The following is a 12,108-nucleotide window of genomic DNA, read 5'->3' on the forward strand; positions in this document are numbered from 1 at the left end:
GACAACGATACTATGACCTCCCACCAAATAATGAAGATTGGAAATAAAGCAATCTTTTGACATGATCCGACAGTACATTTTGGGCCGTGCCAGCTGAGTCCACCATTTCTTCTTTTAGGGGCTGGCAACTTGTTACTTTAAACACTGGCTGACCTGCATAATTTATCAAATCTATCTCATTTTAAATTGGCAGAACTAATTAAGTTATCCTTGAAGGGGCAGGGGACTGGGTATGGGGGTACTGATCATTATTTTTCTTCCTTCCCTATGCTCTGGACAGAGTGCGAAGTGACCCATTAGTATTGGTGTCTTGCTCCAGTTAGTGATGGAGCTCACCCTATAATTGCATGATTGCTGATCTTTGATATCAGTGGTACAGAGATCACTTGAGTCTTGACTTACAAGTGCCCATAGAGGAACACCAATCTCTTCCGAAAAATCTCAGTAGGCTTTGCATGTTCTACTTCTGTGTTTTCATTAGATCCCACATTAGCCTCTTCCTTGCTCATGCAGTATGAGAGAGCTTTTCGGTTCTCCAGACTTTAGCTTGCCCAGATTCTGCTGCCAAACCACAGTCCCAGGAGAACATGAGCCCAGCATCTCTGGAGAACTTTCGTTGGCATGAATTGTTGCTATTTTCCTATAATACAAATTGGCTCCAAGATGGAAATGATAGCACTTACTGCTCAGTGTGCTTTGATTTAAGGATTCCATAGGCCTTGAAGAAACTGATGTAATGGTGACCAGGGGCCAGTTAGTCTCAGCATTACATAGTCAAAATGGGAATGACTGGGGAAGTGTGGACCCAGATCAATCTCAGTTCTTTGGGGGGTCTCCTTGAGACATCTCTTGCCAGGTTTCAGCAAAGCCTTTGTGTCCCCTTAGGGTCAACTCTCTGTTTTCCAAAAGGCAGTGGAATAATTTCTTCATGCCCTCTCTTCCTCCTTGTTGACTGCTGGCTGGGGAATGTGGAAGCCTGCCGAGGGATTAGTGAAGACAGGAGAGGTCACAGTAAATTTCTGAGCTGAAGAAAGCTAACTATATCTATTTATCTCCACTGTAATCTGGGAATTCTAAAGTTGGCAGCTGCTACAAAACCTGCACAGCCATTCCCTCGCTTGCTTTAATTTAGAGCAGAGTGAAATGTTTTTCTCTCCCCACAACAAACATATATGACTGTTTTTAATTTCCTTTGGTTCACAGGATGTATATTCCACTCTCTCAATGTTAGTGAACTTTCTGTTAACCCCAGGCTCCACAGTGTGCTGCAGTGACTGGCAACTTCAGAGAAGGGCTGAGTGACTGGCAGGGGACTGGAGTTGAATATCAGGCTTTCAGTGGGTTCCGTTAGTTCACCTTATCCCTTAAAATCAAAAATAGTTGTAAAGTGCAGCACCTCAGTCAGTGCAACCACAAACTTCCAATCCCACCTGTGAGGCAGGGAAGGGCTATCTCATTTTACAGATGGAGAACTGAGCCACAGAGAGACTAAAGTCACACAGGAAGTCTGTGGTGGAGGAGGAAATTGAACCTGGGTTGCCTAACTCCCAGCTTGCCGGTCCATGCTTCCTCACCATGTAGGATCCTAAGCAGCCATCAGCTATTAATAACTTTCAGTCATGACTGAGGTGGACAGAATTTGACTTGGTGACCTTTAGGTGAAAGGCTCTGGCCCCAAACTTTCAAACCTGGGTGCCTATAGCTGGGCTCTTAAATCTACTGACATCAGGGGGCCAGGCCACTTCTATTTAAATGCCTAAATGAGGATTTAGGAGCCTTACTTTAGGCTGCCAGGTTTAAAAGTGTTGCCTCTGTGTCCCATTACCTATTTCATGAGCATTCTAGTCTAAAAACTTATCTTTGATATTGAGGATTGTTTTTCTTCTGCAGTCATCTACCAGCAGTGCCCAGTTTCAACAAGTATAAAGTGATTCCTCATTGGCATAAATTCACTGGACCAATCCAATATGTTGCTTAGAAAAAAATGTTTGCAGATCTCAGTCCAGGTACTGTCCCTTTTTTTTTTTAAGAAAGTTGATTTGCTAAAATGCATCCTGTCTAATACTTAGCAGCTGTCTTAAACATTGCTAAGAGAAACTGATCTGCAGGTATGTGTAACACTGTATGTATGTGATAAGAACTAATCCAGTCCAAAGAACTCTTGAGAGAGTTTTATAGAAGAAAAGCATGAGCAAGTCAAACTATCCTGCTTCAGCAGTCTTGCCATTACTAAGACCAAAAGGGTATGTAGGGGGCCTCTACCCCTCTACACAACCAAGTGTGTGGGACTGTGGCTCTGTTCCCTGACACACTGGCTAGCAGAGAGAAGCTGTACCCTGAACAGGGTTGAGGTAACTTACTTTACGCCTCAGAGCAGGGAGAAGTGGGGAAGGAACTTCAACTCTCTCAATTCTTTCAGCCTCAATTCTTTCCTGCAGCTTTTCCTGCAATAATGTAACTACATGCAGCCCGCCACCTGCCCCCTTTCCCGAGCTAGTGATTGGGTCACAATCTAACTGATAATTAGTAAGTAAATATATTACGAGTCCCAAACGAAGCATGTTTCTGAAATGTAACAAAGGCCTTGAAAGTTAAAGCAAATGATAAAGATAATGCCTATCTCCCTAGGGCCAGATACACTCCTCCGGACCCCCATCCTGAGCTCTCAATGTGGCCTAATTCCTTGACTCAGGAGCCAGCCGGCTGGCAGAGGGCAGGCCCTGTCCAGTGCTCAGACTGGGTAAAGAACCAGAAGGAGGTGAGCAGCAGGAAATGTGGCTGGGTGGGTCGGGTGATTGGAGAGGCCTCACTTCATGGAAGAGGAGCGGGAGGCGTGTGATTGGGGGGACAGGGGAGCTGGGGAGCTGAAGAGAAGTTGAGTCGTGCTTGGCAGTCTAAGGGATGAAGAGTTTTTGTAAGGAAATTTCAACAGAGTTTGTGTTCCGAAGTGGGCTTTTCCTGAGAGAAGCTGGTCTTGATGAGAAGCAGCATATACACCAGCTGTGCTGCCCCTCTGCAAATGCCATTTCTTCACACTCTCATCTACACCATCCACAGTCTACCCAGCTGGGAGAGAACAGAAGGAGGGTGAACCTAGATTCCTGCTATATGGAGGGGCCTTCCCCTACTGTTGGCCTGTGTTTAATCTGGCACTGGCTTTCTGTATATGATATAACCATAAATAGTAAAGTTTTGACAGTGTTCTGTATGCAAGTGCCCCATCTACTTGTGTATAGAGACAATTAAAACTTGTGTGGTAGCCTGGGGCTCCAGGCCTGTGCTTTTGGATTCTGCTGGAAAGTCTGGCAGCAGTTGGAACACTCCCCATTCTGCTATATTTATTCATTAATGTCAGTTAGCTGCATTGCGAGAAACGGAATAGTTTCAGTTTCAGAGTAGCAGCCGTGTTAGTCTGTGTACACAAAAAGAACAGGAGTACTTGTGGCACCTTAGAGACTAACAAATTTATTTGAGCATAAGCTTTCATGGGCTACGGCCCACTTCATCGGATGCATAGAATGGAACATATGGTAAGGAGATATAGATACACATACAGAGAACATGAAAAGGTGGGAGTTGCCCTACCAACTCTAAGAGGCTAATTAATTAAGATGAACTGTTGTCAGCAGGAGAAAAAAAACTTTTGTAGTGATAATCACGATGACCCATTTCAGACAGTTTGACAAGAAGGTGTGAGGATACTTAACATGGAGAAATAGATTCAATGTGTGTAATGGCTCAGCCATTCCCAGTCTCTATTCAAGCCTAAATTGATGGTATCTAGTTTGCATATTAATTCAAGTTCAGCAGTTTCTCATTGGCGTCTGTTTTTGAAGCTTTTCTGTTGCAAGATTCTATAAATGGATGGAAGTGTAGGAGGGTTGTGCCAGCTCCCAACTTTAGCAAGATGATCCTTTCCCGCTTGCCTTGGACTGAGGCACCTACTGCTCTTGTGGCACCATCAGTTAGTGTATCAGGAAGACTTTTCATTTTAAATGATTTAACTTATTGGATTATAGTTTAATGAGAGTGTGGAGTTGTTGACCACTGTAGAGCAAATTTCATGGGTAGCGTGGGATGGAGGAGCTGGGTGAGTTTGGAATGGGCCACTACAAGGGGGGACTAGGGGATGGAAATTCTCAGTCCCTCCCAACAGAGCAAATTTTGCAGAAATGGACGTGGGACAGTAGTGGTAGTTCTGATTGTAAGTATCACGGCCTCACTTTGAATATAAATACAACCTACAAATTCTTAGACAACTGCCTTTTAATACCTGTTCCAGGCATATGATGTTAATAATTAAGGATCAGACTTAAATGTTATATGCCAAAGGGCAGTTTATCACTAGAAAATCTGGGCCGTTCTCATGGGCTCACTTCTTGTTTTCAGTTGTCAGTGAATCAGATGGGCAATTTTCCCTTTTCTTCTGTCAATAAAACCATGTTTACGAGTCAGCGTTCCGGGAAAGGGCTCCTGAAATTAGACCTGATGGTGGTTTTAGCTAATGCTTCTGTATTGCCTTTAATAAAGAACTGGTAACAGCACGAACAGCTAGGTGTTAATTACTTCTGTGGATTTAAATGACATCAGTGTGTCCAACCCTGTATGGTACTGATTGCACCCAACTCCCATGGTTTTCAATAGGAGATGAGGGTGCTCAGCCTCTCAGGAGATGTGCTCTCCGCTTTGTAGGATGGGGTCCTGGAATTACAGTGACTGGTTCAATGCCATGGCCAAGGGTGTCTCTGTCCCTTCCTGAGGCTGAGTCACAGGCAGAAACTTGTGTTACTGCTCCTAGTTAATGGACTTAGGGTTAGCGTCACAAAGGTACTTAGGTGTGATGCTGCTGAGTGTCACAACACTTAACTTTCAGCTGCCTGGAAAGTCACAGGAATTCACAAAACCTGCATTACACAGCTGGGCTCCCTATACAATGAATGGGAGAGAGAGGCCCCTTCCAATACCATTCACAAAAGCCAGCATGCTTGGTGCTGTGGGCTAAGCCCCGATGCTCTCACGGAGATAGGAGCCTAAATCCAGGCTCTAGGGAGACCCCGAGCTCTGCTAGCAATCCGGAGCCAGGAGCCCGCTTTGGAGTTAGTCGCCTAAGGCATTTTATTTTATTTATTTATTTGCATGGAGGGGGGTGGTTGTTCACAGTGCGACAGCTTGAAGAATCATTTGGGTGAGAAAGGAAGCATGAGACTGACACTGTAGCCTAGGGTCAGGGCACTCACCTGGGCAGTGGGAGACAGAGCTGGGCTGATGACTCCTTGTTTATTTACAGTGGAACAGCTTCCTCAGGAGAGACAAAGGGAGCCCTACATCAGGATGTTCTATAGCTCAGTGGGTAGAACGCACTCCAGTCAGGTGGCTGAGCCCTGTTCAAATCCCTTCCACCCGCCCCACCCTCGGGCAGTGGTGGGGATTTGAAGTGGTGGTTTCCTACATCCCATTTGGGTAACTAACCATTGGGCTAAAAGCCTTCCTCCCTCTCCTCGACTATTTTCTGTGAACTTGCTTGAGGGGCCCCAACTCGTAGGTGGCCTCCGAGCAGGCCTACCAGATCAGGCCCTGCACACAACTTAGCTGGCTGAACAACCATCCTCCCTGGCTCATGAATCGCTCTGTGGCTTAGGCAGGAGACTGGCGTCTGAACATCTAGTGGGAGGTAGTGGTGTGCAGGCCCGCAGGCAGAAACATAGGTGCCTAGGGAACTTCTTCTGAAAAAGCTTAGGGCGCCAAGTGCTTTCAGGTGCTACAGTTGTCATATGGAGTTTTGTGAAGTGCAGTGGAGCCTAAAACTGAGACTTAGGTGTGTAAGTCTGGGGTTTAAGTGCCTAAGTACCAAAGGCACTGACTCCATGGGTGCTCTGGGGCTGGAGCATCCACAGAAAAAAAATAGTGGGTGCTCAGCACCCACTGGCCACAGCTGTTCAGTGGCGCCACTGCTGATCAGCTGTTTGGTGGTGCCCCGATGAGCTAATCAGGAGCATGACCAAACAGCTCTTTGGCCATGCCCCCAAACAGCTGTTTGGTGGCTTGGGGAAGGGTTTGGGGGAAAGCGGCGGGCAAGCAAGGGCCTCAGGGAGGGGGTGGAGCAGGGAGGGGCAGGAAGAGGCAGAGTGAGGGCCTGGCCTCGGGGAGGGGGCAGAGTGGGTGCGAGAAGAGGAGGGGTGACGGCGGGGCCTAGGGGGAAGGGGTGGAGTGGGGGCGGAGCATCCGTGGGGAAAACTAGAAGTCGACGCCTGTGCTAAGTACTTTTGTGACTCTAGCTCTTAGTCCTTCAGCTCAAGTGGTAAATATCTGCTTTGTAACTAACTAGCGGGCACTGATTCAATCCCTGCCAATGATCCACACAGAAGAGGGTGGAGGCTGTTGCAATAAATTTTATAGAAAACCTTTAGAAACTATTCTTGGACCATCTTAAAGATGGATCACTAACATGAGGACTTTTGTGTCTAAATAGTTGAAACAAATAAATGAATCAAAGCTTTATTTTTATTGTTACTTAGTGGGAGACAGGTGACCCAGAGTCTATGCTCAGCTGTACCGCTGACCTGCTGGGTGATCTTGGACAAGTCACTTCACCTGAGGGGTAGCTCTGTGGTTTGAGCATTGGCCTGCTAAACCCAAGGTTGTGAGTTCAATCCTTGAGGGGGCCATTTAGGGATCGGGGCAAAAATCTGTCTGGGGCTTGGTCCTGCTTTGAGCAGTGGGTTGGACTAGATGACCCTCTTGAGATCCCTGATATTCTATGATCTCTCTGCCTCAGTTTCCTCATCTGTAAAACAGGGACAATGGCCCAAGGACCTTGGTTTGTCAAGTGCTTTGAGATCGAAAATGAAAAGCACTATATGAGAGCTCAGTATTATTGCTATCACTCTCTCCCATTCTAAAGAGCTGAAGCAGAGGGCTCGCATTAGCATTGCTATACTCACCTTTCACCTCTAGAAGCCTGGGTTCATATGTGCCTTAGACCAGACAATGAAAATGGGCTTCTTGTCTGTTTTGGGATAGAAACAACTGACCAAAGCTAGGAATACGTGGCTTGATTTGATTTTGCTTTAATTTTGAAATTAATTTGTTTTCATAAGAATGTGTAAGGGGCCATTTCTCTCAATGCATCTTTTCATGATGCTGTCTCTGAACACACAGGATACATTAGCCCCTTGTAATAAAATCAAGAAGCTGAGAAGGCCATTAGTTAAATGGGCTGTGTTTCTGGTCTCCTACAGATATAAACAAGCAATAAAAACCTAACTCTCTGTAGATAAATCTTAACACTGAACATACATTGAAAAAGGCCTTGACATGAAAATGAAGAAAGAAAAGAAGCAGGATGTTTTGTAATGTGTCACCTAATTAAAATCAGAGAAGTGACCGTTATCACATAAAGAAACTGGCCACTTCATCTCCAAACAGCATGTAGAAAGTGAAGGGAAGGGGTGGCACTGGGATCAGAGAACTGTGTTTATTGAGCTCTTTAGACACGTTTTAATTTTGAACCATTCTTCAAGGTTATTCACGTACCTTATTGCAGTTCAACCTTTCCAGACTATTGTACCCCTTTCAGGAGTCTAACTGTCTTCTGTACCCCAAGTTTTACCTCACTTAAAAACTACTTGCTTACACATCAGACATATAAATACAAAAGTGCCACTGCACACTATTACTGAAAAATTGTTTACTTTCTTCTTTTTACCATATAATTATAAAATAAATCAATTGGAAAGTAAATATTGTATTTACATTTCAGTGTATAGTATATAGAGCAGTATAAACAAGTCATTGTCTGTATGAAATTTTAGTTTGTACTGACTTGGCTAGGGCTTTTTAATGTAACCTGTTGTAAAACTAGGCAAATATCTAGATGAGTTGATGTACCCCCTGGAAGACCTGGTTGATGAACCCCTGGTTGAAAACCACTGCCTTAGTGGCATGTCTGCTAATCTCTCTAACGGTCACTGTCCTGTCAAGGAAATTGAACTGTGCCCTGATAACAATTGACCAGATTTTGGAGAAAAGAGACTGAAACAAGATGAGAGAAAAGAGGATGTGGGCCTCCAGGACATCCGTAAAGTGTGACCAGATCCAACTGACTGGATGTCTTTAATTCATGCCTGCAGTACGCATGTGTCCACAACACAAACCCAGCACATAATCTGGTATGGTTCAATGCAACCCTCAGGCTTTGCTCAGGATAAGTCCCGAGTGTGATAGTTTGAGTATTGCAGGCCAGGACGGAGTTGCATTGGAGGAGTTCCATTGTGAACTTTGCTGAGTGCCTGCCCAGGCTATATTTGGCTGTAGTCAGTATTTCTCATGTTTTCATAATCACTAAATTCAATCAGTGTTTAAACACACAGAAAAGAAACTTTCTTACTAGAACAAAGTTACAGTCAGATAGAAAAAAGCACCGTTTGTTTTATTCCCCACTCAGAATGAAGAATTGGCTTATTGCAATTGTTTTTGTCATGCCATCTTTTTCATGAAACTGGTTTTAAGGATAGCATTTTCAGAACTTACACTATTAAAGTAGGCATCATACTATAAGAACTTCCCTACACATGATTTTAAATGACTAACATTTGAAAATATTGCAGCTGCAAAGAATCTGGGCAACGGAGGCTGAATAATAACATGCAAAGTCTTGATTAGCTCTAGAATGCGCATCCCTGGGCTATGTTTTTACATTTTTGGGACCTTCAGTCACTATTGATTGCATAATATTGAGGGTTATTAATGAGTAACCCAGGATAGAGACTGATAACTGATGTAATCTGTGGTCAGCCCCATTCTAACCACCGCCATCTCAAAGGGAGGTTGTTAATGTTCTTCGGATAGATCTTTTTTGCAGCAAGGACATTTATATTGCAAAGGTTTTTGATGGAAAGGCTGGTATTTGTGCTGAGCATTTGTGCATTCTTGCGCAATGCAGAACAAGCGCCATCGTAAGTATATTGCTTATTAGTTTTCTGCTTAATGACAAATGCCATGGGACAGAAAGCATAGCTGGCTGACACTCAACTCCCTATCGCCTTCTCATGAAACCCAGATTCTATAGTCTTGTATTGCTAGTTTTTTAGGGAGACAGGCATCTGGATGAAGATGAACTATCTATAACTCAACATATATAAGATGGAAGTGATAGCTGTTGACATTTGGAAGCATTTGGAGGAATGGATAGTATAGGGGAGGTATTGGTACCATCAGTTGAAGATACATGTTTTCAAGTATAAAATACACACATTTATATAATGTTATTAATGCACTGCCTGGTATTACTTCCAGATATGTAGGCGTGAGCCTGTCTAATCTTGCTCTCTATTAAACTGGCCATTGGTAGTCATTATTCGCCAACAAGGTCCACCCTTTCCCCCTTTGTATGTGAGATGAATTTGGGGTAGGACTGGTTATGGTGATTCAGGGTGGCTGAGAATTGTGGGGAAGGAGTTGATTGATTTCTCTTGTATTTATGTTGTTGCTGGGTTGGTTTGATCTGGGGGAATTAAGAAGTCTGTTTATTTAGTGTCTTTTGAAAAGTTTGCACTTGATGGGTGCTTTTTTAGTGTCTTTAAAAAAATCCACATAAGTCAGTAAACAGTCTATTCTATCTGGTTTTAGATTTCTTATTACTGCACCAAATGTGGTACATGTGGGAGAATATGAGACAATAACTGTTCAAGTACACAGAGCACAGAGCTCTGTCAAAGTTACAGTATATTTCAAGGATGAGATAAATAATGAGCTACTATCAGACATGACTGTCTTTACCCTCAACCAAGAGAACAACTATCAGGAAATGAAAAAAATTATGGTGAGTCAACAATCATACTAGTAACCAAAAGCTGTCATTTAAAAATCTGTCTGCAGCCATATCATCATGAGCTGGGACTTTGTGATATCACTGACTAGACAGGGTCAAAGCTTGAATAGGAAAACTCAAGCTCTCTTTGGAGTGGTATTGCCGGTTCAGATGGTGGCACTCTGTTTTCTGAGTCTATACTACTAAAGAAGTGCCCCAGCATGGTTTCAGTGGGCTCTTTGTGATAGGGTGACCAGACAGCAAGTGTGAAAAATCAGGACAGGGGTGGGGGGGTAATAGGAGCCTATATAAGAAAAAGACCACAAAATTGGGACTGTCCCAATAAAATCGGGACATCTGGTCACCCTACTTTGTGATGATAGGTGCTATCTTCTATGCAGTAGGTAGACCCAAGTTCCTGATCACTTTTGATTAATAAAGATTCAGTGACTTTTTCCTGAGAATGTGGAATGGAATATTGGCCCTGGTGCCCTGGCAAAGTCACTTCACAGTTCCATTTAGAGAAAGTGGTCGTCTTCACTTTTATTATTGAGAGCTTGTCTAGACTTAAAACACTATGCATCACAGCTGCACCACTGCAGTTGCACTGATGTAGTGCTTCAATGTAGACACTACCTATGCCAATGGGAGAGATTCTTCCATCAGCATAGGTAATCCACCTCCCCAAGAGACGGTAGCTAAACTGACAGAAGAATTCTTCCATTGACCTAGCACTGTCTACATGGGGACTTAGGTTGTTTTAACTCCACCACTTAGGGGTGTGGATCTTGCACACCCCTGAGCATCATGGTTATACTGACCTAATTTTCTAGTGTAGACCAGGCCTAAGATTGTGGTAGCACCCAGAGTGTGATGGGCACTTTCCATACCTGGGGTAGAATGTATGGTCTTCTAATCTAAAAATGTACGCTATTGCTGTGAGCTGTTAAGGAGCTGCTGCATTGCATCCCAAAGCCTGCTTACTGTTAATGGCAGTTGAAATGAGTCCTTAAAGTTCAGGAGAGTTGAGATCTGGGGTTTTGTTTTGGCTTATTGTGGAGACAGGGACATGCTGCAAAATTCCAACTTGATTTGAATATCCCTAAAGTTCAGATCTGCAGCTTTGGTTTGATCTCCTTTCTAGACAGGACATTTAGTAGCCCTTATTAATATGCATCAGACAACACTCTAATCACATACCCAAACTTTGAATAAATAAGGGAATATAGGGTAATATTATAGCTAGCAAATGGCATGGTAACAAGAATGTAATATGTATTTAGGGTAAAAATTAATTAGGTTTTAATTATATTTAATTTGAAAGAAGGTGTTTTACTTTTCCATAGTTCCATGGCAGAAAATTAGGGAGTGAATTGCATTTCTAATGGCAAAGAAATAATAGTCCCAAAATAGAAATAAATTTGAGTACAATCTGTATAAAAATGATATGAGCCATACAAATGGTATCAACTCTTCAGCTATTTCATGGATACTTCAATCGGATAAACTTCTTAGGCCAGATTCTCAGCTGCTCTAAGTTGGCATAACTCCTTGGAATTCAGTAGAGCTACATTGAATAACACCAGGTGAGGATCTAACACTGTTCTTCCATTATATTCAGGTCAAGCCTGATTTGATGCCTGAAGATATGTTCAAGAAAAGACGAAAACCGTATATTCTGCTAGTCACTGAAAGCAAGGAGCTTTTTAAGGAACATGCTCAGCACACTCGCATCCTCCTGTCTTCCAAGAAGGGCTACATTTTTATTCAGACAGATAAACCTATATACACACCTAATACAAAAGGTTAAAAAAAATAGTACCACTTTTCAGAAGTTAAAAATGCTGTATATCATGTGGTTGCTCTTAGGGAAAAAATTAATGGCAAATTCTTCACTTTATGGCAAAAACCTCACTACTCTCCTCACCCCCTATGTGTGTCCAGCAGCTGCAGTAGACTCTAGGCACTCGTACTGCAGTAGATTCTGGCCTGCTGTATTGTGACATAGCTGTGTGTAATGGCACAAAAGGAGAAAGAATTTTTTTGTTCCTTCTCCTAGCCCTTAGACATTCATCCAGGGCCCAAGTAGAATCTGGAACTTCATCCTCAAGCACACAGCAATGACTCTCATCAGAAAAATATTAAAATGCAGGGGGAACACCCTCACAGAGCTTTGTGATGCGCAATATGTCCCCTTTTAGTGATTGTGAAGTGACAAAATATGAGATTGGATTAAGTGATAACACAGGGATCTCAACATTATACACATTTGAGTTGCAATGGTTAAGTGTCTGTAATTA

At 43.2% G+C, this 12,108-nt stretch overlaps 1 protein-coding gene across 1 annotated transcript in view; it reads left to right on the forward strand.

Moving 5' to 3' along the window:
• Positions 1 to 8,816: 8,816 nt before the first annotated feature.
• LOC112119334 (complement C4-like) overlaps positions 8,817 to 12,108 on the forward strand; it is an 89,068-nt gene continuing 85,776 nt past the window's right edge. The window contains exons 1-3 of the mRNA XM_026653662.1: positions 8,817 to 8,954; positions 9,628 to 9,820; positions 11,430 to 11,613. Coding sequence (XP_026509447.1) covers positions 8,890 to 8,954; positions 9,628 to 9,820; positions 11,430 to 11,613 — 442 coding nt within the window. The 5' untranslated portion in view covers positions 8,817 to 8,889. The remainder of the gene's footprint in view (positions 8,955 to 9,627; positions 9,821 to 11,429; positions 11,614 to 12,108) is intronic.

The sequence above is a fragment of the Terrapene carolina genome, unplaced genomic scaffold, assembly GCF_002925995.2.
Source record: "Terrapene carolina triunguis isolate 2854851 unplaced genomic scaffold, T_m_triunguis-2.0 Scaffold142, whole genome shotgun sequence".
NCBI classification, from domain to species: Eukaryota; Metazoa; Chordata; order Testudines; family Emydidae; genus Terrapene; species Terrapene triunguis.